Source organism: Egretta garzetta, unplaced genomic scaffold (genome assembly GCF_000687185.1).
Source record: "Egretta garzetta isolate BGI_Z169 unplaced genomic scaffold, ASM68718v1 scaffold6, whole genome shotgun sequence".
Classification (NCBI taxonomy): Eukaryota; Metazoa; Chordata; class Aves; order Pelecaniformes; family Ardeidae; genus Egretta; species Egretta garzetta.
In genome coordinates this window covers 379,607-407,093 of record NW_009260080.1, presented here as the reverse complement: position 1 = coordinate 407,093, position 27,487 = coordinate 379,607, and the positions used below count along the sequence as shown (strand labels likewise).

Sequence of the window (27,487 nt, the reverse complement as noted above, 5' to 3'; positions counted from 1 at the left end):
TTTTTTTTTTTGTTTCCTTTCATACCATCACAGTATGCCTCATCACCTGCCTTCAGAAAAGCCCTAAGAATCAGCAATTTCAAAACTCATATTTATAACTGTTCCTGATTAATACTGTCACATGGCACAGCCAAGCCTGTCAGTCTGCCTCAAGCTGCATGTCCCAGCTTCAGAAATACTTTAAAAGCTCCTGGATTTGCCTTGGAGCAGGAGTGAATGGAGGGAGGCCCTTACTGAATACCCAACAGCATGAGAAAAGGATCAAGGGAAAAGTAGCTTAGCAAAATAATTTAGGAAACACTCAAAACAGTCAAGGAAGCATTATCAAAATGTTCTGCATGGAGTAATATTGCAGAAATGTGAAGGGCCTGACTTTAGGTTCTTGTCCTCTCTAACCCCCCTTTTATTTTGGAAATCACATTCTCTCTAGATGATGTCCAAAAAGTATCATGAACCATCCTTAAAGCAGCATTATGTGGCATTTCCCACCTCTATTTTTGAAATGAGAGTTTTCCCCCAAACTAATGAAAGTACCTGCAGCATATGACAGCAATGCAAGCTTTGGGTTTTTCACTTTGACTCGGGGGAAAAATAACCCACCTTATTACAAATTGCTTGTTAATACAAGATTTAGAGATAATGGCAGCTACTCACAATTTATAAGTCTTATCTAGTGGTGTATGAGCAAGCTTAATTTAAAGCGATCAGCTGACTCCTAACATTCAACCTTTCCCTTACAGATCATTTTTAGACCAGCTATAAATCTGACAAACAGCAACTATTTAAGAAACTAAATTAGGGCTGCTTTAGCCAAAATGCTTGGCCTTCCACTGCTTTGGGATTGCAAACTGTGAGCCAAAAACCATTCTGTCTGTATAAACATTTCTTCTCCTCTACTTCAGCCCTTCCCTCTCCCCTCCTCCCAGAGTGGTCATCCACAACAAACTCTCTTCGGCGGCTGCGATCCTGACTCACGTGAGCTGAAGCAGAGACAAGTCTACACACTTCTTATTACAGATGCTTAGCCCTGCTGCAAGAGCCCTGAAACACACAGATACTGTACCATAATGTATTTTAATAATTTTATTGTTGTTACTTCTTATGAAAAGGGGGTGCACCAGTAGACGGAAAAGGCCACTCTCCGAATGCACGAGCCGCAGTGGCCTGTCAAGGCACCCGTCCCCCCGGCACCATCCCAGCGCCAGTTCCAGCCGCAGCCCTTTCAGTGCCGCCCTCGCACACGCGCCAGCTCAGGTAAGGGCACGGCGGCAAGCGTGCGCGGCACGCCACAGCCCCGAACACGTAGGTGAGACACACCCCAGGCGCTTCAGCCGATACACGCAACGCCTGCTAGCCAAGCAGACAAAAAAAGCACTGGGCTATCCAGTGAAATGAGCATTCGCTTTAGTAGCTGTAAACATTAAGATCTTAATTGTGTTTGTTCCTATTACAGTTCTTTTTATTACTGTTGGAATATACTCCTAATATGAGTCGGGACTATCCAGCCAGATACCACAGCTCTCTGTGCTGTTACAATATGTACTTCTTAAGAATGCCATCAGATAAAAAAATGGAAAATGGAAATTTCTCTTTGCAAGTTAAAATACCAGATTTTTAACATCTTGGAAACGAAGGATCAGCAAGATACAGGGGGGAAAAAAAACCCGAAAGCACTAATTTTGAATAATGGCAATAAATAAGTGTGTGATCATCTAAGGGTCATTAGGATCACTACAATTTTTTTTCCTGCCTTACTGTCTACATGGAGAAGTGGCACGACAATAAATGCTGCAGAAGTGAATACGTGCAGGCTCCTTGGATGCGGGATTTTTTTGTCAAGTCATACATTTAAATATTCTGCAGTTCTGTTTTCATCACTGCGCATGAACAACCAGTGGTAAAACAGACTTCAACCAGAAAACAAAAATAATTCATGTCTTCTATACAGGCAACTGTAAAGTAGACCTCATGCCATCTATCAGCATCCACCATGTTTAGATACAGCGCAGATATACAAACTTTACATAATTTATGAGAGACCTTCCCGTCCCCCTTACACACACAGATCTTGGCATTCATTGACCAAGATAAACATACTGCACTCACATGTCTTCAACCGTGATCTCTTTCAGGATCTGGCAGTAATCCACGTTCCACACTGCCTGGTCGTCCCAAACTTTGGATGCCAGTAGAATTGCACCCAGTACAATTCGCTTCCAGTTTGCTGGACAAATATCTATCTCTGCATAAGTTAAAAGTCTTTCAAGATACACCTGTGGAAACACATTAAAATAAAAACTTAATCTAGTTTGCTAGTAAGTAGAAATGAAAAAGAAAACTATTCTCATAAACCCATTCCAGCAATTTTGAAACAGTAAACTGCTCTCAAGGATATTCTTTTACAAAAGCTGTAGGTTTAAATACACACATTTATGCCAAGCTCAAGACTGAATGTGATAAATTCATATTTTAGTTGGCCTTTGCCTTCTGATCATATTACCAGAAACAAAACTGTTATTTTTCTGTCTGTAACTGTTGGTAATATAGTCACATGTTGGAATGAATTCAAATGATAGGTTAAATAACTAAAATAATAATGTAAATAAATAAAATGCTAATTGCTAATGAGGAAGGCAAGGGTATGCTACCAATAATAATTACTAGCTATAACACAAACAACTATAGTTGTAATTTATGGGCAATCAGTTATCAGATATGGCATCATGTCATACCAGGCCCCTCTGGTGAGCCTGTGTGAAGAGGTTCTATAGGCACCTATAGGATGGATGGAGGAACAGTTACCACAGAAACAGCATGCTGAGCCGGGAGGGAAAGTTTGTGCCAAGAAGGTAATTCCTAACAATTTTCTCTGGACCGATAAGCTCAGGAGATAAGAACAGTAATCCTGCTGGATCTACAAGAACTGACAACACAGGTGAGCATCAACTAGAGCTCTTATAGCCCAGACCTCATCCAAGCGGGTGGTGGGTACTATTTACAAAGACTACAGGGTTATATAGGCACATCTGATGAAACAAGGGACCCTGGAGAGACTTTCTCAACACCCACCAAAAAGCTGCAGGGGGTGTGCATGGGTGTGTGTGCAGTATGACCCCGTTTCCAAACACAGAGCTAGGTTGGCCCCCCAGGCGATGCTCCAGCCAGGGAGCTATAGGTGAACACATGAGGCATCCATGGACGGAATAAGTCAACATGCTGTGCCCTCTTCTGGCAATGATTTAAGGAAGATCAGATGCAGCCATTTATTAAGTTAGTAAATTCTGCTCTGATTCCGAAACAAATTTTTTTCCTGCCTTTGCTACCATCAAGGAAGTGAACATGTTCTGCAGGTTTTATTCTCACCTGTGGAGCGACTTGCTGTGCATGAAGGAGCAGAACTTGAAACTGGAGGTGCTTCAGCATGACAACACAGACACACTAAACCCAACAAAATGAGTCCTGCTATGCTACTGCATAAAAACACAGGTTTCATTTACTGAAGGATAACCTGTCCTTTGTATCTTGTAATAGATCTTATGATACCCTCTTCACTGCATGGTGATAAAAAACAATTAAGTGGTTATTTATGTTGCTACTACTCTTACAAGAGTCTACACTGAATGACAGAAACTAGGAGATTTTATGAGGTACTCCGATGACAGTAAAATATACGTGCAAAATATTATACCTACCTGAAAGGCTGTGTATTTTATAAAAACAGAACACTGCTTGGGATTCTGAAGGGCCAGCATTTTGTTTTAAATTTTAAATACCTAAAGATACTCTTGTACAGATGCTGAAGGAAATTTACTTCTGCTCTAACAGAAGAAATACACAGCCACCAAGAAAACCGAAAACATCCCTTTCAGACATAGAAGTTTTAAAATAATGTTGAATTTTTTATTTATCAGTTTAAAACTTTTTTTTTTAAGAGGGATTATGACTGATTTATAGATAATTACTACAACCCACAAAACATTTAGAAAACATTTATCCCCACTTTTGGGGATCTCTGTACCTTCAAATAAACCCTGTACTAACTTTAAACAAGTAACAACTAACTTATAAAAGGGGCGTACATACAAAATGGTAGATGCGTAGAAATATTATTTGGAAAAGCATCATCTCATTGATACTACCAACGCCAAAATAGTTTCAATGAATTTTTGAAATTATAGAATACTCAAAAAGTCTGAATAGTTACAGTATGTTTGATATTATAGACTGGTCAAATAAAAACCAAAATTCTCAGTAAAAGACCTTTGGCTTTCTCACTCCCCAAAGGGTTCTCTATTTTTCTTGTGTCAATGAGGAATTTACCTTAATCTTGTTTTAGACACTTTGCTGAACTCAAGCTATGTCATTAGGCACAAAAAGACAGGCATAATAAACATTCCAAAATCTCTGTGAAAACGAAGTTATACTCTGCTACAAAGTCAGGATATTTATAGCACGAGACCTCACAGATAAAACTGGTGATTTTTCAGGTTTTTCTTAAAAAATAAGAAAGGTATAGGTAGCAAGATATCATGAAACTAAAGTGGAATTTTTCAAGAGGCCAGATGCCAGACTCCTGAATACACCGTTTCTTCTTTAGCTATGATTTGACCCTGCCTGCCATCCTAACACTGAAGAGAACCCTAACAGTATCTTATAATACAGTAAAACAAAATACCACTAATTGTTCAAAAATTTATTTTCTTTCGTAAGGAAGGCAAAACGCAACTTAAGCGCAAAATTACAAACTCCAAATTATGTGTCAAGCCCGTTATTAAAAGTTGAGTTTTGAGGTTTTAGTTAAAGAACCACTCCGAAAAGATTTTGATGTATAAAATAGAGTATTGGGAGACCACAGAAACACAACGCTGAGGGAAAAGGTGGCACATGGATCTCCCCAGAGTCTGCACTACCTGATGGTTCTGTTTAAAAGGCTGCCTTCTGCTTTCCAGGCAGCCTGCGTAAACAAACCCCTTACACACTACAGTACAGAGACTTGTTCAACACAGCAAGCAGAACTGCTCCTTGAATTATGAACAGACAGCATTCCCTGGAATTGGCACTGGGAAGCAGAAGACTTCTTTAAAGCAATGCACCATGCCAATGCAGGGAGCTTCATAAGCAGAAAGCGTATGGAAGCCATAGTATCATGCCACTCTTAAATTAGGATATTAACTTAATTTGCTTCATATCAGTGCTGAATTTGACCCTTTACTGTTAATGCAAACCTCTTCGATTTCAACTTCCCACATGCAGTTTTAGTAGATTTTGAATGAATACGCCACATCTGTAGATACACAAAGCATATAGAAAATCAGAAAATAAGATCCTTTCTTATGTGCAGCTCTAGCTTAGAAAGAGACAGAAAAAAGAAAAAAAAAAAGAAAACCAAGTAAGGATTTTGTTGTGAGCTCAAATTCAAAGGCATTCAGAGAATAAACTGACAACAACAGGTAAGAAAGATACTGCAAGGAAAGACATAAAGGAGAACAATTCATAACAGATGAACTTACACCTTGAGCAGATGAACTTACATTTAAGTAAAAAGGGAGCGTAAACTTGCTACTACCTTCCCACCAGCACATACTTGAGAAATCAGCTTTAAAAATTAAACAGGAGCTTGATAAGACGCTATTCTTATATCACCTTCATTACCACATTTGAGCATCTTCCAATAGCATGTTGAGGGATACGAATAATCACTCTTGGGTCCTTGGTGATAACTCGGGCTTATCTCCAGACATATGGTTTGCTGGAGTGAGGCTCTGTATCATCTTCTGATAAAACTGAAGATGATAAATACCTTGCCAGGAGAAAACGCCCTAAAAGAGGGCATTTTGTTTTGCTGTGGCCTGCCTGACTCAGTCCTCGGTTTCAAATGGATGCGTTCAAGTAAGAAAAGACAGAAAAAGAACAAGACTTCTTGCAGCAATTTGTAAAAATTTATCAAAGTCTGCAGCTAACGTAATCTAGGACTTGTCTCCCAAAGATATGCCTATGCTGTCACAGTCGTGTGGTTCTTCAACTTTCAGTCAAGCTCATTCAGTTATGCACACAGACCTTGTTGTAGCGCTCTCTAGCTCTAGTTTGGGAGAACCAGGTGACTCCGCAGATAGTGAAGCTTAGGCAGAGGAAAGGCTGGTACATACTTGAGGTCTCGCCCTACTGATGTGGAGCATCCTCCTAACAGCATTATACAGGCAGCCAAGTGAGCTCTGCTCCTATGCAAACGTGAGGAAGTTCATCATTCCTGACAAACGGAGCTCTTGACCACTGTTTTCATCTCAGAGCATTTCAATATACTAGGCCAAGGCCACGGTAACAGCCCAAGCACCAAGATTTTTACTTTGATGGGACATCAGAGTAAAAAGGAGAGGTAGAGCCCGCCACCCGCTCACCAGCCTACACTACCGAAGGGGGATGCTTCTGGCTGCTGCAGAGATGTGCTGAATCAGTACAGACTTTTGGAGAAGGGCCAGGTGGCTCTCAGCCCGTTTGAAGAGGAAGGCTGGTGGATGGTTAGTCACTACGCTACTCATCCCAAACAAACTCGTGGCTGGTGGGAGAACACCACCTGCTTTTGCTGGCAAAGGCAAGCGAGTCTTCCCACACACAGGCAGGCATGCTCCACCTCATTAAAAAAAAAAAAAAATTTAAAAAAAAAAAAATCACTGAAAACGTTGACCCTGTAATGGTAAATGTGACACACAGAAATGCCATTTGTATGCAATTATGTCTATACATTGATTAGTGTCTTAAACACAGGCGTCATTTTCTTAAATATGGGTTTTGTATTGAACAGACTTGAGATTCTGTATGTACTGTGCAGTTCAGTATATCCGAGCGCTGTAATGAATTTCACTGGCTTAATTTTCAAAAGCAAAACTTTCTACATGTTCTTTAGGACTAGCTGCTGTAAAGTCATATAATAAAGCTGAATTTTAAAAGCTCACTCTAGAAAAAAATATTGTAACTCGCATCTCAGAATGCTGGAAAAGATTTACTTATATGTCAAGAGACCAAAAAATGCAGAAGAAACGATGTGAGAAACACTGTGGTTTGGGTTTTTTTAAACTGAAAACCTCATTCCCTCAGAATTAATTCAGCAGGTGTTCCTTTATAGATCCAGAACCAATAAAAGATAAAATGAGCTTTTTGTATCTAAGACATAAGTTAAAATTAATGATTTGCCTCCACTCGCTTTTAATAGCTGGATCCATGCTTACAAACAGAACTAAAGCTTAAAACTAATTGACGATGTTATACCGATGTTACTTTTATTCTATTTAATTCATCCTTTGCAGTGCCTCCTCTGAAAAGTAAGCTTTTGTGGCAAAACTTATGAGCACTTCTCTACTAAGGATTGAAAAGTTCAATTCCAAAAAGACAACAGATTTATTCTGCCTTAATTCAACACCTAGTTCTCCTCACTTTAGTAGCTTCCAAGAGCCATCTGCATCACACCTATCATTACCCACTTAATTCTATGACTGTATGTTTATAGATTCTTACAGAAGGATAACAAGACTATTTAAATAAGAGATTCAAGTTACTGATGTGACATTAGCAGAAGTTCCCAGGCTTCAGTCAACATAGCATTCTGAATTTTTCCCAGCTTGCAAACAAATATAACTCAGTGTTAATACCAACAACACTACAATCTTCAAAACTAATTTGTAATATAATTCAAATTCTAGCTGAAATGAAAATGCAGTCCCAGTCTGGAAAATATCAGTGGACACCAGTCAATACATTTTTACTTACAAACTGAATAGCTCAGAGTCTGATGCCTCCATTATTAGTCTGCTGTGTTTGGGAACAAACCACATGGTTTTATACGACCAACAGTCTAACAAGCTTTGATGGACATCACTTGCTCCTCATCAGAGACATTTTAATAACTTGAGCCCACTTCAGAAGATACACTGTGCAGAGTTAAGATTTCAGAAGAGCAATACTGGATTACTATTCTTCACCTCCTCCCACAGACTCGCACCAAGATTTTGTAATGACTGACCTTTACTCTTCGAATATCAGCAAATTATTGTTTAACCATAAGTGAAACCAATTGGATGATTTACCTTTGTTAAGAATTCATTTATCTGAATTAAAAAATTCTATTAATTAAATAAAATTACCACTCTGTGGGTATAGGTAATCCCAAATTGGCTTTGAGTTCAGTGAACTCTGGAGAGGTTCATTAGCTTAGATGCAGCACCACAGGAATGCAGCTAAATGGCTTCCAAGCCATTTCAAATCCAGCAGAGGTACAGAACTGATTTGTTTCAGCACGTATCTTGAGCTCATAAACCTGACAGACCCCAAATGACTCCATGCTGCGCTACTTTGGATGCCTCTGATCTTAACTCCTAGGACTTGGACTTGTAATAGCATGGTGGTGAAGCATTTAGCCATCCATTATCACCACCAGTCCTGGGGAGCTTTTTTTATCCAGACACAGAACTGCAGCGTGGCAGGAGGCTAACCAGATCGGCACCAGCATCCAAGCTCCCACAATGCTGCTCCAGCAGGGCTACTGCTGAGCCAGAACTAATCCCCAGGGTGATTATTTGCAGTTGGGTGAATCCATCCTGGACTTCCCAAGTATCTGATAGTAACCACAGCATCCAGTGTTGTCTCAGTTATCTAGGATGTCCTGTTCCCCACGATCCTGGATAGCAGAGAGTTGGTTACACAACATCCCAATCAACAGAACATAAATCCGTTTGAAGAAACTGAAAGCTAAAGATAGCACAGAAGAGGTTCAGTTTTAATTACTGTGAAACAACATCTCATTTTTTCCATCTCAGAGGATGCTATAACATACTTTGTAGATTATATAATACTCTCAAGTAGAAAGTGAAGTTAAAATACTGGAGGTTTATTTCCTCCTCTTTTTTTTCCCTTCAAGAGGATATACACCAAATATGAAAGTATCAAATAATTTCATTTCACTATTTCATAATCCAAAGGAACACTCAAACTTTATTAAAATCTTACTATGGGTTTCTTGTAAAAGTTTTGTTTCTCTTTGTTATTTCATTTTGAAGCTGTTCAACATTAATGACAAATGACCCACTGATACCTTTTATCACACTGGAGTTGCAGTCTAAGCGCCCAAAATACTGTAATTTTTTTTTCTAGTTTTCCCTAAAACAATGGAGCAGGTTATCTATGGAGGTTATGGAATTTCCATCCTTGGAGAAATTCAGAACTCAACTGGTCAGGGCCTGATCAGCCTGATCCAGCTGGTCGTGCTTTGAGCCCAGGCCAGACCAGACGTGACCTCCAGAGGTCCCTTACAACCTAAATTATTCTGTGATTATATCTGGCTGCAGTACCAGAGCTTCCTGTGGTGCAACACACCACAGAGCACTGGAACAGGCTGCCCAGGGGGGTTGTGGAGTCTCCTTCTCTGGAGATATTCAAAGCCCACCTGGACAATGTCCTGCGCAACCTGCTCTGGGTGACCTTGCTTTAGCAGGAGGGTTGGACTAGATGATCTCCCAAGGTCCCTTCCAACCCTTGCCATTCTGTGGTTCTGTAACACGGAGAGGTCAGAAGTTGTGCATTGCCTCCAAGGAGGCTGACTGGGAGTCTCAGCACACTAAGGAAATGGGCAGTCACTGAGGAATGTCACTGACATTGCTAGAATAATTCTGAATTTTGAGGCAGCAGCAAGAGCAAAACATTATCTTTTCTCATGCTGTTTTTATATTGCTTTATGTCAAATTCTATCTCTGTTTTACCAATAACACTCTAGTGGTTCTAATTATTTCTCACTTGATTTACGTTGACAGAAAGGAGACAATGTTTTTGGTATTTTAACTACCATAATTGAGAATATACAAATGAACATGTATTTGCAAAAACCTCATTCCCTCCCTCTCCCATTTAAACTCCATATGAACTCACTAGGTGACCCATATTCTAAGTTGCAGGAGCACAGAATAGCTAACAAAAACAGTTTCCATCCCAATACATCACGAAGAAACACACAGTCCTCCCTCTTTAATGAGAAAACTTCAGTGTGTCACAATGCCTTGAAACTAAAAAGATATTTGTATGGAAAAAATTATAATTGGTAGTGGGTCCCATACAGCCAAATTACGGCTCTAATCCAATCACTAAATTGCCATATGCTCTGTTCTAAGCAATCAGTCAGCTCCCTACCATGACTCTCCAGAAATAATTGTGCTTTGCAATTGCCCAGCTGGGCATTTAAAATGTTCCACAAAGGTCTGGTGCCATCCATTTGGTGGAAAAGGACATCACATCATCATGGTCCTTGCAAATTCATCCAATTTTTATTTTTGAGACCAAATGTTGATAAGAATAACAGATGCAGTCACAAAACTCTGAAAATGGGAACAACTGCAAAGTAGCATTGTAGGTATTTACAGGAGGCACTAACGGAACTGAGAGGAAAGTCATACATCTACAGGTTTGGCCCCTAATTTACTCATTTTAAGACAAAGATCTGTAATACATATAAAATGCACTGAAACTATTAGGCAACATAGACTTCCCAGTCTAAAACTGGGATCAGTATTCATTCCCTGCCCACACAGAAGCCCTTAGAGATGCATCATTAAACAGAAACCCATTCTTTGACTGAATGTCCTCTTCTCTTGGGGATTTAATAAAAATTCCCTCCCAACCCCCCAGCTTGAATGTTTTCTTTTTATGAAGTGTATATGCCAGAAGGCCTAAAGCAAGACTTGACTAAGAGACATAGAAGTATTAACTGAATCATTCATGCATTGTATGTTAGACTGTAGTCAAAAGATGAGAATAACCCTGAAACCAGGGACCAGAATCAGAGTCTTCTGCTCCCACCACTGCCCAGAGCACAGGTACGAAGGCCCCTGTTCCTCTTGCCCTTCTCTGGGGCGTACCTTGACATGTGGCCAGCTGCCAAGGGGCTCAGGATCTTCAGATGTGGCAAAGAGGTGGGCTTCAGCCACCTCCCAGGGAATGCTTGAAGCCCAGGACAAAGGTGGACACCAACAATATTGGGTACACACAACTCTTCCCATGGGCTTCTCATACGAGGTGGAGCCCAGCTTCAATGCTTTGCCTTGCTCAGCCAACTGCACTCACAATCCCTTATGGTCACTGGATGGAGAGTGACAGCGTCAAACCAGGCAATCAACAGTTCTTTGCATGGTACTCTGGGGTCTTTGGAGGAACCTGCATCTTCCATTAGCTGCATCAGGATCGGTAGTTATAGTGGGCCAGCTGAAAAGGACCTCTGCTGCAAGCATCTCTATGGACTCTGATCATTTTCTTTTGTATTTTTGTTTTCTTTTAAACAAGTATCAGAGTTTTGATACTTCAGTAGAAATACAGGCGGGGGAGATATTTTACCAGCATTTAAAAGCAAAAATATCCCAGTGAAAGGAAATCAGTTAAAAGCTTTTTCCTTTCCTCCAAAAACACAGAAAACAAAATTCTCCTCAAATCCTATAATTTTCACAACACAGTTCAACAATATCCTCTCTCTACCTAGCTGATGAAAATGTGACTGAAGAGTACAGTAAGACCTCTGGAACATCTTGCTGGATTAATTAAATCCCTATTTTTCATAAAGAGAATTTATTCTTAGGTACTTCAAATTTCAAATTTCCCAATATCAAATCCTCTCAGTCACAGTATTAACTTTGTAACATATTTCAAAAGCACACTCCTCTGAACTTCACAGGAATAAATCAGCTCACATGCTGCATGTATTTACATATCACCATATCACATAGACCTAGCATATTTGCCTATTTGCACATTTGCAAATGCAAAATGTATGCTCTCTGAAACTACTGCAGACACAAGTATATTAGAAGCCTTAGATTTGGCCTATTTGCAAGAAACTCAGAAAGTCATGCCAAGGCAAAGAAGAAAACTTGGAGCATTCTCCTCTTTAGGTCTAGTTAATAGGATTGTTTTACGGAACAAAAGAACAAAACATAAATATTTAATTCTCATGACATGCAAACACTGTATTGTTTTCCTGTTACTATGGATAACGCTCCTGTTCACGTTTTTATTTGCTATCCAATTAGTAGATTAACATAAGGACAACCTGCCACCTCTGCACTTGCGGAGCCGGTGAACATGAGGCGGGCATTTCTCAGTTTCAGCAGGGGTGGGAATACTCTGGGTCGAGGGAGAAGCGCATGTGCATTATTTTTCTCACAAAGTCACGTCACAGAGTACAGTTCAGCTATTCACTGGGACAAAAAACATTATTTGCAAGACTTTGAATCAGCAACACGATTCTTAAAACTAATTTTATTCTTATGGTATTATTTTATAAATAAATAATGTGAATTAGTATTTAATTGTTTCAACCTGAGATTTTAATTTTTCACCTATCACTATGGGAAATCTCTTGGCAGCTCTGGAGGCTGTGTGAAAATTAATTTTTTTGTTTAATTATAAATTGGTTTTGCTGTAATAGTGGAGGCTTTAATTGAAATATTTTAATTAAGTGCTTGAAGCAACACAATGCCGGCTTTTTGCTGGGGACTGGCTTATCTCACAGTCTGGAGTTTCACATTTACTCTGCTCCTGTCCTGAACCTACAGGCTGCTGTATAACCAACTGTAACTGCTGCTGCTACCTGGCCAGCGGCATGTAGACAGACAAACAGCGAGTGCATTCAACTACACACCTTACACCATGTTAATAATTTGGGCAGTAAAAAGGGGTGGTTAGGACTGTTTAAAAGTAATTAGAGTGAGTGAAAGAAAGAGCATAGTTGTAGCATCTCGTTCAAAACGTATTGTGATCTCCACAGATGTTATTCCTGCCTCCTGGCAAGCCTCCCAGGAGGAACGAGTGGCAGGCAGGGCTATCACATTGCCCTCCGACGGACAGCCAGACTGTGGCAAAACATGAGCTCCAGCAGGGAATGCCGCTCGCTTCTTCTCCAGGCAGGATATCAAAATTGAAAGCACTTGGGAGGTTCATAAATAGCAATATCAACACTCCTAAGATTTCAGGAGTGTGGGGAGAGGGGAAGGGTTGATTGCTTTTTAACAGATCCATTTCCACATTTGAACATTTCAGAAACAACACAATCTGTCTCTGGGGCCCCTCCTGCTGACACCAGCAAATAAAGAAATGGGATCTGGAAGTCCAGAGGAAACTGAGAACAGCAGCAGCAGAATGTCATACTTGTAAAACACTATTTAGCCCAATACTCTGAAGCTTTCTGGAAAGAGGGGTCAGGCAGGCGCTATTTTCCTGAAAACATGGGCAAGAACAGCAGAACAGTAATGCTGATCACCTGCACCAAACCCATCCGCAAACATCTGCATGGCTGCTTTGAGAAGTAGGCTACAAACCAGTTTATCTGTTATCAATGCATTGGGTAAAAAATCCAAGCCACTTTAGGTTTCAAGCACTAAAAACTACAGAAACTGCCTCTGCAATATAACATTTATAATTCATTGCAGATCACACTAAAAGAGTTACTTGCAGGGAAACCACATGAGAACCAGAAGAGGCAAGGATGTAGCTACAAATGAAAGATACTGAAATATGTGCCCGAGTTAACAAGATTTGTGGGGAAGAACTTCCCATGCATTGCAATAACAGGAAGACACTGTTATGAAAAAAAAAAGCCCTCTTCCCTTCTACTGAACAGTGCCCTCATTGATCGAATAACCTGAGATCAAACAACAGATAACTACAACAAGGTTCCACTGTATTTGACAGTAGATTAATTAAGTTACACAAGAACATACTGATTCACACAACATTATCTTGCCTCCAGCAGAAAACACTTAGGAAGAAAAGGGAGAAGGACAAGAACTTAGCACAATTTTGTAAAAGAGACAGACAAAATGTCATTTCAGAAAACAAGTAATGGCTGGGTCAAGTAACTAGGTAGGGTAATACTTCAAAATGTAAGGGTGGAGCACTGCAGGGTGTTTCTTGCCCTATTTCTCTCATATTCCTGTTCTGTACTGGCTAGTACAATTCATTCTGACTGTCTGAAGAAGAAAAGCCTGCCAACTAATCTTAGAAGCCAAGGGAGAGAGATTAACAGAGGAAATGACTAGATCTGGGCTTCAAAACCCACCTTCTCCAATTTCCCCTTCTTCCACCTCAAGTGCATAACAAAGCTGTTATGAAAACGCATGTTGTAGTGGTAAAAAAAAACATTTTGTTTTTTTTAAGTCTGAGTTAAGAATATGGCCAAAATTGTGCCTGAAAGCTGAAGGGGCTTGCCCGTGTTGTCAGGATAAAAATTTCAGTAAAATTAAGAAATTCTCAGCTGGTGGAGAACACTGTAGCTCCTTCAATCCACACTGCTATGCTGATCCACACCAGCTGAAAATCTGAACCTTCCTTTGTGTTGTGCTATTTTTAAGCCACTGAACTTCAGCCTTGAGTACAATTGTTCAATCCTATGATGTGGTCCTGAAAGACAAGTACAGTGCAAGTAAAAAAGAGCCATCACCAACATGTCCCAATCAGTCACGGAATCCTCCACACGCCCATCAATTCAAACCACACAGTAGTGTGATTAAATTACCTACAGCTGTTCCAGAGTCTCTGCTGGGAGCTACAGTGACACACAGCAAACCCCCCAAAAGTGGAAGCCTTTCTGCTTTTGACATTCCCTCCTGTTCAGACCACTAATGCCACCTGCATTTTCTATTAGTCACCTTGGTGGCCTGTAACATTATCACTCGGTGAAGGCAAGACATAACCCTGGCTTTTGTATCCCGTGTTACCCAATCTCTTCTTCCATCGCTTACTCTCTGCAAGAAAATGAACTGTAGTATCTCTTCCCGTCAAGAAATTCCCTTGGTCTCCAGGGTGAGAAAAAATACATTGGCAGCACCTAGATCTATTAAATCATAGAAACCCAGGCTTTGGGAACAAAACCGGGTCTGTCAGGCCGTTGACGTTATCCCTCGGACACTCACCAGGGTGACAATGGCACATTCAGCAGTCAGTTGAGCAGCACTGAACAACGTCCGAACAAAGCGGTAAATCTGTTTCTGCTCCGGGTCATGTTTGTCATAATCTGGTGGCACTTCGGATTTCTAAGGAAGAAATACTCCCAAATAGGTGACTGAAACAAAACAAAGCAGACAGAAGGACAGACAGTTCACACGAAAGGGAAGAAGAGGCAGATGAACTTACCGAAAGGGGATGAAGGTTTTCATCAAAAATATCTAAGAGCATTCTTCCGTCTGTGTCCCTAAAAGGTATGAAAACCAAAGTAGCGTCATTATCTGGGCATGGCAGCATGCAGCTCTCATAGACACAAGTGTACCATTAAAACTCCAATCCTTCTCATGCCGCAGGGTGCTTAGAATGCTGCAGAAATGGGATTTGCAACTAGAAGTTGGACCTATTCTGCCATAAGGTTCACATGTAATATGAAATCCATATTACGAAGTATGCTAAAATTTTCAGCTTTCAATTTCCAAAGCCACACAGCTTTTGCACTATCTACTGTGAGGCTTTTTCACAACCTAAGAGGTACAACTACAAAATGATCATAAAATCAGCTCAGCTTTTCTTAACTGTTGATCCTTGCAATCTCTTCTTTTAACTAATTCCTCCTCCTCATCTGTTGTCAACATCATGAACATTTACAAATATGCAGCACTATTTTTACAGTTACCCTTTAGTTAATACATACATACTTCACTGTTTGTTTCTTTGGAAAACCCTATCCTACTAATGATTTCTGAAAGCAAAAAGGAGTATATTAAAAAAAAAAATCAGACAAAATAATATTCCCATTCCTTGTTTTTATTTACTGTTTTGCAATCAGATCCATGGTGCTCCAGATCAGCATGAGAGTTGACACAACTTCACAAGTGTAACATCCAGAACCCAATTTAAGATTTTGCTGTGTGTAATCTTGGCAGGAACACGAACAATCACAAAAGCAAGTGGTATAACAGCACCAGTTAGAACTGGATGCTTTCTGGACAGGTGCATCCATGTCACTCACTTATTACAACCCCATCTTTATTTATAGCATCCTTGGTACCTGGGTCATAGAGTTCTTAATAGAAAAACCACTGAATATGTTATCTATCTTTACTCAACAGCACGTGTCTCTCAGAATGTGCAAACACAAGTTTTACAGTGAATTCAGGCCTACAAAATGTGCTTATTAGCAGCTAACATTTAAACCTCAACATCTGAAGGTGACATTTTTTCTGCTATAAAGCCTGCTAACACTAGAAATAAACGCCTTTTTTAAGAAAAAAAAACCATTAAAAAAAGGTGTACCTAAATTAAAACAAAAAAGCAGATTGAGATAATTACTAGAAAATTCCTAACCAGCAAGGATTTTAGGCCAGACTCTTTTACCTCTACATAAAAAGGCTACTATCTTAATGCAGAAGTAGTCTCACTGGAATCATTGATGTGCTACAGTAAGCTGTGGCCTTTCACAACGAGGAGAAAGAAATAATTTCCTATTTTATTTCTCCGTGCTGTATCTGCTGCATGCTACAAAGGTACATTTCATTGCCCTAAAAAAAAAAATCTATTGCACAAAAAAAAGGAATTGATAGGTTTTTGTCTCATTAGAACAAATTCGCACTATTATCTTTCAAAAATGAACCATCTCCTAATGGATCTAAGTATTTTTCATGGTTTGTTTATTGGGGTTTATTTTATTTTATTCACTTATGTAGGAAATTCACCGATACTTATGCATCCCTCTGAAAACAAGATACGTGTCATCTTCTACCACTTGCTGAATAGCTAAGCACAACAAAAGCCGCAGAAAGCCAATCCATGTAACAATGGTAGGAGACACTGGGAAAAGAAGGAATGAGAACTACAACGTTACAATCAAATGAGATGTGGGAAACATATGAAGGAATACTCTATTTCACGTGTAGTTTGTAAAAAAAAAAGGTATTGGTGAGAGTTTGGAATATTAGAAAGCAATTTAGTTTTAAGCCTACTGAGCAGAAGAAAAGGAAGAAATAGTCTGAAAAGAATTCTTCTCTGGCAAAGCAGGTGCCTGACTCCTTTTCTGCCAAAATCAACCTTGAGTCTGCATAAGAGTTACAGTGGTTTCTTACTCCCCACCCCCATAATGAACCCAAATCTACCACATTACGTCAACAACTTCCTTTTCGCCTATAGTGGCAGGAAACAGCACATATGTTCTGCTATTGCTTTTTTTCCCGAATCGGAGACAACCGAAGACAGAAGGGTCATTTCACATCCTTCATTTCCCAGCCGTTAATTGACGTACGCGAGAGGCCGCCTGGCCCGAGCGCGGCAGAGGGCGCGTGGAGAACGCGTACCCCACCCCGGGTGCCTTCAGGAGAAGCAGCGGCCAGTTCTTCCTGCATAAATCACCTCTCCAGCCCCAAAGCAAAAGGACAGATAGCAAGTTTCCCAAGAAGGTAACACTCAGAATGTTTTCAAGACACTGACAGGGGACTCTCTCTTTTATAGCGGGTTAGCCTCTCTGTTTCCTAGTGGTAGATCAAATTTACATCAAGCTCTGTGAGACCATGCATGGGCATATTTTACTGCAGCCAGACCTGCTCCACTGTGAGCTCTTACTGAAGTTTCTCACCCGCTGTAGCCCCTAATGTGCCCCATTCTCCTAAGCCTTTTACTTAGCTGGCATGATACTTAACAGAGCGCTTCAGAATAACTTATTTCCACAAAACTTTATAGAGTCTGATTATCTTTGAGATCTCTATTATTTAGTCAAGCGTAGTAAAAACTGACTAGTTAGCCAAACCAACCCAGGGACAATGGAGGAAAGGGGAAAAAGGGAGTGACAGATGAATAAACAAGTAATCCAAGCATGATCACTAACACCTCATTTCCTGGGAAATGAGATTAAAAGTTTGTGAGAAGATTTCACTCCAACTTTTGCTTAAAGATATTGCCATGTTTCAGTCCAAGGCCCACTGACGTCTTGGAAAGTCTTCTAAGAGCTTTCAGCAGGGATCAAGTCCTAAGCCTTTCTGCCCTTGTGCACTTCTAAGGGTTTCTCTTTAGATGTCAGCCTTGTTTCAAGAAGTGTGATGGGTTCCAGTGACCTGAAACATGGTCCTGAATGACGTACCAGCTTAACTTTAAATTGTTCTAGTAGGACCTCTTATAGTCCAGAAGAAAAAAATGTGTAAGTAAGTGGCTTGTTAGATCGAGATCTAAGCCTCTGAAAAGACACATTGAAAAGCCATGGACACAAAAGTCACTCAACATATTTATACGATCTCTGTCAGGAAATACTATTTTATGATACTGTGACATATCATGAGGACAGGGAATTTAAGACACAAAAGCACAATTCAGCATGAAGAAAGCTAATTTACGTACCAAGTTACCTTTTAGAGAACCTATTTGCTATTCAATTTTAATCAGTTTGACTGAGCAGAGATCTAAAACATACTACACCAGAAGAGATAAGCCAGGACCTGCTCTGTTTCTGAGGCATCTTGAATTACAATCTATTCACAATGTCACTCTTACTGTATAATTCACGGATTTTATTTCAAAAGCAATTAACCGATCATTGATTTACACAGTTAACTTTAGAAAGGTGTGGCCTAAAAAAAGAAATCTGAAAGACATTATTCAGATTTCTCTATAGGTAACTGCAACATATGCAACAATGCAGAAGTGCCCAGTGCACATAAAACCAAACACTGAATCATCACAGTTTTTCAGTGCTGAACTGTACTTCCAAATTTTTATGGTACATAATCTTCTAATTTTTATTTTTCTAAGTAAAATAATACATATAAAAATTATAAAAGAATACATTTCTCATTTCTAACATGGGAAATAAGAAAACCACTACCCAAAAACATTTTGAAAGAAACATAGCATAGATTTTTAGGGTTTGGGCAGTTCATTTGTTTTGATTAAAGGTATCTTCAGTACAAGATTTCATTATTCACATACCTGTTTTTGATGTGGTAATATATTGCAAGAGCTACACTGTAAAGAAAAATACAGAGTTAATATCTCAGGACTGTCAAATTATATTATTTGTCATATTAACATGCAAACTGAAAACCTAGCACAATGCATGACAAAAAGTATACTCAGCAGCCTGTTTTTTTCTGTTCATTGTTGGGTACCAGGAAAACTGCTGTAAACAGACAATTTTATAGTATTTGCTCAGCACACTCCGAGTGCCTCCTTTTCACCAGTAATAAAGTACCTTACAAAAATCTTCGTATTCCACACACCAAGTGGCACATACCTTCCATTTAATGCCCTACTCCGCTTAAGTCAATGCTAGAACTCCCACTGACTTCCCAGGTCAAAGATAAGGCATCACAGGCATTGGACAGTCTCTTTAATTGTTTGCTCATGCTGCCAGGCTAACATGAAACGTTCTAATCACCCTTGGCTTATGATTTTATATTTAAATCCATTAACTTTTGGCTGTCTTTCTATGTAGTTACTTACAAACCAGATTCATATCCCAGGCTCCTACAGTTTTATGGCATCAAGTTCCTTATTTTAACTCTGGAAAGACAACTCCCTGAATAACTTACTGCATTATGCATTTCCCCTGTTCATAACCACACACCCAAGTACCTCTGTTTATATTCTGTGCAAAGACAAAATGCACCTTTATATTCACGGAAAGCTCAGATTTTAATTATGTATACAAGTGACTGATCTCATTTACATTTGAGACTGAAGAAAATTAAGACATGCCTTCTCATGGTTCTTCCCCAGTTTCCAACTCACGACTCCAGCTTTATCAAAGGACACATGCTTTATTAATGATAGAACTTTATTGAAAGATAAAGCAGAATCCAGCACCCTCCCTACTTTTTCCAGCAGCATAAAACCCAGTCAAAGCTAAAGGGGAAGGGGAAGGGAGGAGGGAGTTCGCCAGTTCTATTTGTTGACGATTTGTTTTGTCAGTGATTCACGGTAAGATGCTTATGTCTTATACTGACGCAAAACTCCTCTCCTTTTCTTTTCCATAAAAGGCCTTTTAAAGAGTCAGTTGGTTGCTCTGTAATTTTATTCCAGAGTTATTACATGAAAACTGACATACTGCATGTTAGGTAAACAGTATGTTGGAGCTACCCCGTTAGCAGAATTTTAAATTATTTCAGGTTTGGTTGCATGTGGGTTTGGGGTTTTTTTGAACAGTTGTAAGTAAATGTATATTACTAGCTTTGTATGAGCATTATAGCTTTTACCTGGCTGCATTAACATTTTTACATCATCAGTGTTTTTCAAATTTGATTTTTTTCTATAGATACATAGTTAAGGAATTAAGAGATACAGTGTACCGTGGACATTTAAAGGACACAGTCCTCACTGAACATAAACCCCACATTTATGAATTAATTTAACTTGACTGAAAGCTATTGACAAAAAGAATTAGTCCTAAAACTTAATTTTAAATTACACCCCTAAGAACACACTTACAGCTTCAGTTCACTGCTGATGGCAGAATCTATGTGCAGAGCTCTGCTTGGTGCCCATACGGTTGCTTTTGTAACAAAATGTCAAATTAAGTTTAGGAAAATATTTACTGTTTAGAAATCTGTATCAGAATCTGAAGGTCTTTATCTGAAGGTCTGTAACAGATTAACTCTGATCCAAGTTTCATTCTGCTTTTCATACGCTGGTTCAGCTAGCGCTCAGCGTGCAGGACAGGAGCTTATGAAGCTTTCCATCACCTTCCCCGGCCACCCCACCAATGCTGCAGATCTCCAGTAGGTGCACTAATATTTTAAACACACCGGTGCATAACATGAACCAGAAGAAATAAATGAGCTGGGCGAAATACATCCCTCATAGATTTACCTACGTGCAACAGTCATTATCTGCAGATACGGCCAGGATCAGGGCAGGACACGAAGCGGTACTATGAAAGCAGTAATCCTGCAATCTCCTCACCCTTAAATCTGTTAAATGTGCAGCCAGAAAGGAGAGGAGAGGAGGAAAAGACTCCTCACCCAGAGGCCTCATGTGCCAGAGTCCAGTTTCTCACCCCACATAACCCTTTTTCAAACCCTCTGACCCCTTGCAGCTTCCAACCCTTCCCACGCTGGCAGCCTGGCCCCAGCCCTGCCCAACGCCTCCCAGCCAGACCCAGCACCGGCTCGGCCAGCCTGACACGTGCCCTCTCCTCCCCGCAGCTCTGCCCCCCGCCCTGCACCCCCGGGCTCTCCCAAATATCACCACCTTGCTCCCCCAGCTTGTCTTTCTACCTCCTCTTCCACAAGGCTGCTGCTGGCCACCATGGCCTGCTGAAAACACTTCTCAGCTGCTGCGGACAACTGAACCCATCTCTTCTTTCCATGAGCAGTCTCAGTTCCGATGCAAAAAGGGACCCAAAACCCACCCAAAAGGCCGCAATTACATAAATCTACATGCAAAGGCTTTTAGAGCAGAAGAGTATGAGATTCCAGGAGGAAAAAAAAAAACCAACTCAAAAATGAAAAACCTCTTTCCAGTGTTCACCTGAATTATTTTTAAGTTACTAATTAAAGAAACTTGAGGGAAAGCAAGACTATACTTCAAGCAGAAATAGCTGATGAGGAATTAGGTGTCAGTCTGACTGCAAATCCCTTCTCCACTCCCCTCTTTTTTGCTTAAACATTAAAACTAAGAACATGCTTTAGTGACAACCAACATTACAAATTCCTTCGGACGTGTTAGTCTGAATATATTTGTCTCTCACGTACGTATCTCTGTAGCTCAGGTTTTGTCTTAAATTTTTGCATTTGAGCACACCAAGGTAACCACCCTACAAACAACTCAAGAGAGTGCATCAGCAATCGTAACAATCAAACAGCATAAAATGCCTGAGCATTTCTTCTCTCATTTTTCCCCTTACTGTACAAACTGTAAAGAACAATACTCTATAAACAACAATTTCATTTCTCTCCAAATGTAAAAATGCAGCAGTGAAACCTGAAACGATCATCTGAGGCGTCACCCAAGGGTAAGCCCATGTGCGCACCACATACAGGGCTGTGTAATAAACTGCCTGTGGCCTTGTACTCAATGAGGAAATGAATCTGGAGGCAATTAATTTCCATTTCAAACAGAAACCTGGAAGGAAAGCTTAGCAAATGAGCATTTTCACATGAACTGAAAAGAGCTCTTCAATTTCAGATAATTCCAAAATTCTGAATAAACAAATACCCAAGTAAGTTTTGAGGACTCATCCAAAACAAGCACCCAGTCGAACACAAGGATTTCAGCTGCTGGAATTTAAGATCCTTAATTGCTGCTTTCTGTTGACATATGCAGTACTGGGAGTTTCATTCTGCACGGACCTAAAATAAGAGTAATACCCTTTGCTCATCGTATTCACTGCCTCTGGAGCATGACTGGATTAAATAAATTTACTACTTCAAAAACTAAAACCTTTGAAGCTTGCTTACTAATGGTTCAGACATAAATACACAAATATCGTGTAGGTTCTGGCAAAAAAAAAATTATAAACCTCACCATTTGATGGTATACTTGAGGTTTGGTTGACTGACTGTGCTGTCATCCAGGAAAATAGTGGAGCAGGAACTGTACTTCCTTCTCAACTGCCCAGGAGGATGCTATGAAAAACAGGGAAAAGAACAATGGCAATTATGTAATACCAAAGCATTTTTCTGAGGAGATGTAAGAATTTAGAAAAAAACACATTTCTCTGTCTCTCACAATGACGCACACAGTAATGTGATCATGTTTTGAAGCAGTTCAGAAAGTTCAGAAATAATTACCAGTGCAAAAGTCACAACAATCCCTGCCTGAGCCTTGACTAAGGCTTTCAAGTCCCAATCTCCCCCTCCATCCCTCCTTCCCCAAAACCATGCAAAAAATTTTGTGCAGAATTACTCAAATACATACATACATTTGGAAAGCAAAGATGAACAAGACCTATGTTTCTGTCCTCATTCCAAAAGAGTAAATGGAGGAGTAAAAAAGAAATCATGTTAACAATGAAAACTGATTTATAAACAGATATAAAGCCATGCTTGGATAAAAGATAATTAAAAAACAAACAAACAAACAAACCCTAAGAGAATGAAACAGGGGAAAGAGGTCTTTAGAGTAAAACTACTAAAACCTCTAAAAATTAATAGGGAAAATTCAGAAAAATTAATTCATCAAGAATACATTTGTTATTAGATGGGAAGAAAACTGATCAAAGTATGTAGGAGAAAGAGGATATGCAAATAAAAAACCATATCTCTTAACAGAAAAAGTTTTCAACAGATTTTAATCCTATTTCTGCACTACTGTAGGAAAACATTGGGAAGCTCAGACACAAAATGACATTTGACCACACTAATTATTTCTGAAGATTTTTTATTGAGGGCTTCTCCTCCAGCTGTTTAGAGCAGCCAGCACTCCACCAGTCTAAAGAGAATAGTTTCATCATATCAGCTAATAGCTATCACAGTCATTAATGCTCTTTGATTTTATCCTTGCTTATTCTACCGACACGAGTTAATAATTTGACCAAGAACCTGTGTCAGGAAAGTTAAGACCAGTCAAATCACATGTTTAAGTTGCAACAGAATAGATTTAGAATTCAGTTGGCACATCCACATGACAATTTTCATTTGCCTTACAATGAATGTTGTTTCCAGCGTTTCAGTGGAGAGACCAATGCCAATACCATCGGTGGAATCCACGTACATTTAGCAGCTCGGAGCAACTGAGTACCCAGGCTACAGTCCTGTGACTCCTGCCTCAATACATCTTCCCCTGCCTTATTTCCAAAACAGACATTATTTCAAGTGCCAGCAATCCATCATCTCACTAACATTTCATTTTCCATAGGCAGCAGACTTCTTAGCAGCATTCATTAGATACAGAACAGAGTCCTGGTAAAACCTACATGCATCTGAGTCATCTTTCTGTTTTTCCCAGCTATGAGCAAAAGAACATTCGAAGTCTTCCCTTAATTGAAGAAAATAATTTTCTGAAGCTGTTGCAATTGCAGAAACATTATGTTGAAATGATTTCAAAGTTCACCAACAAATTCTATCAAGGTCCCCCACTTGACCAATAAATTTGTAGGCTGAACTGCTTTTTTAGGAAACTAAAAAGCTTACTGAAAGAATGAAAAATATTATCCCCTCTCAAAAACTCTCCAGAAGTTTGGAAAGGTACTTTGTAATACTTTGGAAGCTCACAATCCATTCGTCTTCCAAGCTATTATATGTTAAGCAAGGCAACAAACAGAAAATTTGGAAGCACTGATGCCATAAAATGTATTAACTAGCACTGATGTATACGTATAGATTGACTAAGGGACTGCTGATTTATAGCTTTTATTCTACCACAGCTTAGTTCAAATTTCTGGATTACACTGTTGAGTACCTTCTGAAGGCACGATAAAGGCAAAGCAACTTAAAAACAGCTGAAAATGAGACTGTTTAGCGGTTAAAAAAAGGGAGTGTTACAGATATTTCAACATCATTTAAAAAAAAAAAGCACATGGAAATTTTTAATTCTACATTTTAAGTGTCAACATGTTTTAAAGTTTTAGATAAAATTTAAGGTAAACGGACTGGATTCGTTCAAAGCAAGCATGAGTGAAAACAGAAAACAACTCTGTAGCAACACCACTATCAGATTTAAATTTTCTTATGTAAACAGCACTCCAACATCTGATACATGTCAATGATTACAGCCATGCACCTTAGTTCTGGAACTACCACATCACAGAACTCTTCACGGTTTTCAGCCCACATCACACTTCATTGGGCTTAGAACTTTTCACGCTTCAGACAAGTATGTGGTGTCTCATGCCTCACTTTCTGTTCATAACAACTTGGCAGGAAGGGGTACCTCTCCCAGTCTAAAAAATGGTACCAAGTGTAAACCTACTATCTTGGGTATATATACACATTTGTGCCATGTGAATAACCAACGTATCGGTAGATCAACATTCCCAGCTTCTACCCTGACATCCAACTGCAGCTATACGGTAAGCCAGGTAACAGATTTTCTACCTTTTCCAAATTACTGGAAAACACCCTCGATTTTATATCTAGCCTGGCTTTTATAACAGAATCAAGGTATTCTTTACTGTATTTGCAGCTGGCATTAACTTGTGGAGGACTAAAAAAAATTACTAGAAAACAAAGTTACAATCCAGAACAATCTTAACAAATTTGGGAATCGGTCTGCACAAAAATATACCCCTGCCATCCATTAAGAACAGACACAAGGCAGTACACTTCGAGAAGAACCATATAAGATGGCAAGCAACTGTCAAGGCTGTCATCAAAAGAATGTACAGGTCACATGACAACAAATTCACTCTTTTATAAAAAAGGAAAATATCATACAGGATTTAGCAATAGAATTATCATGTATACAACAGGATGGAGCACCCCTCCACTCTGCTCAGCTGGAATACAATGTCCAGTTTTGACCACCGTATTTCAAGAAAGATGAACTGATTTCAGAGAGTCAAGAGGAGAGAGCAGCAAGATTAATCACAGGTTTGAAAAACTTGAGTTAGAAGGAAAAACTGAAAAACTGGAAACAATATTGGCCTTAAGTCACATTGAAGGGCGTTCCAAAGAAGGGAATGTTGTTCTCCATGACTGCTGTGGATGAGATAAGAGCAGGCTTATTTTGAACTAGGGAAAATTAAAATTGGACATGAATGTATGAGAGGAGGTGATGGCAACCCCCCCACACCTCAAACTATCACCTTTTTCTAATGGCAGGGACAGCTTGAGTGATTTGAGCAGTGATAGAATCTCCATCACTGAAAGTTGTAAAGAAGAGGTAAAATAAACATACGCCAGAAATATCTTAGATGCTCTGAGGCGAGAAACCAGATTGAATGACCACTTGAGATGAATTCTGGAACAACTTTCTATCATTTTGTGATTTCTTTTGGTGGAGAGGATTCATAGCTCTTTACTCCAGAAGCAGTTGTTATCTTTCTCATTTCAACCAAAGACATTCATTAAGAAATGCTGGCAATGTAGGTTACAGTGAATACATAACAGCTGTTTTGCGGAATTTCTTTCTTTACAGAAAAATATGTATAATGGAAAAAAATGCTTTATAACTTGCTAAGCTTTTACATGTGTTACAGAACAAGCTCTAAGAGATCAAGACTCAATTTAATGCTAGGTACTTCTAGCTCTTAAAACCAGCAGTTTCTTCTTCCAAATTTCCAAATCATGTTTGTTTTAAGATGTTTGAACATTATGATTTACTTGAAGCTTACATAAAATACATCTCATCAGAAATAGAATGGCTTGATTTGCCATCAACATCATACAAGCTCTGCAGAACTGCTTTTATGTACCTGCTATGAAAGGAATCACAACAAATTACTACCCAATTCACAATGAGAATACACAAGAGGATTAGTTTCTCTCAGCCTTCATTTTAGCATTACTCAGAAATTAGACCTGAATTTAAAAGGGAAGTGTTATTATTGCTTTTGTTAAAATAGTCATTTCAGGGTGGTTTGGGGTAGAAACATCTAACGGACGGGTGCATACTGACCAAAACCCACACTCAGATTTGACCAGAAGGGGTACCAGCCAGCTCTGCCCTGGAAGCTCCTTAGCCACACTAGTATGGCACTCTGCCCTGATGATCGGCAGGATTGTTCCTTTGGGAGCAACACTTCCCTAATGAAGCTACACAGCTTTTGTACCAGAGCTGGCCTTTGGCCAGTCAGCTTCCAGTTTGGCAGAGGAGCTTTAGTCTTTTTTGGTATTCTTTTGCACTTGTCCATCAAAAGATAATTTGCAGCTTCTGTCCTAAATAATGATAGTACTGTCTCTTCTTCCATCAAACCAGGTGTAAGTTATTGCATGATTTTAAAAGGTACTATTAAATAGTACTTTTCCCCATGGAAAAATTGAGGCCTGCTTGCACTCATCTGCGGAGACATGCCCATTAGCTTCCAGGCAGTAGGGGCTGGACAAAATGCTGACAGGCAAAACTGGCACATAAAAGTACACACGAAGCCAAATTACAACAGCAAGCAAAACCACCAGAACTCCTTCTGACTTGGAAAAGGGAGGTTCCTATCTTAGGGATCTTCTATTGCTTCAGGACATGATTTAGTTCTGACAATATTTTTCACAGAAGAAACATGATTTTACAGGTCAACAAAGTGTTTCCAAAATCAAGCAAGCCATACAACCCAATTCTCTGCACCCACCACTCTGCAAAGCTCTGCATTTACTTCCATCTTGCATAATTTGATACTACAGCACAGTTGTCTAGGTTTAGTGGCTAGATACGGGTATATTCACCTGAACAAAAGCTATAGGAAACTGCACCATTGTCTGCTTGCCTTTCTCTGCCAACATCTACAATAAAAAAAGACCCAGTCCAACCACTCTTAAATAATTGTACCTGACATGATTCAACCTCGTCCTCAGTTGATTAGTCTCATCAATGTTTGATAATGTCAAAAACTGATGCCTTAGACTAGATCCATACTTGCAAGTTTTTTGCTCTCAAAGCTTGTCCTTACTCACGTCAACTACAGACA

The 27,487-nt window shown here is 39.5% G+C and overlaps 1 protein-coding gene across 2 annotated transcripts in view; it reads right to left on the bottom strand.

The window, feature by feature from the left end:
* The window catches only part of CCNY (cyclin Y), a 50,267-nt gene that overhangs the window by 10,642 nt on the left and 12,138 nt on the right, over positions 1 to 27,487 (bottom strand). For both annotated transcript variants that reach the window (XM_009641341.2, XM_035896814.1), the window contains 5 exons: positions 22,453 to 22,553; positions 18,919 to 18,954; positions 15,157 to 15,214; positions 14,937 to 15,056; positions 2,107 to 2,273 (listed from right to left, as the gene is read on the bottom strand). In XM_009641341.2, coding sequence (XP_009639636.1) covers positions 2,107 to 2,273; positions 14,937 to 15,056; positions 15,157 to 15,214; positions 18,919 to 18,954; positions 22,453 to 22,553 — 482 coding nt within the window. The remainder of the gene's footprint in view (positions 1 to 2,106; positions 2,274 to 14,936; positions 15,057 to 15,156; positions 15,215 to 18,918; positions 18,955 to 22,452; positions 22,554 to 27,487) is intronic.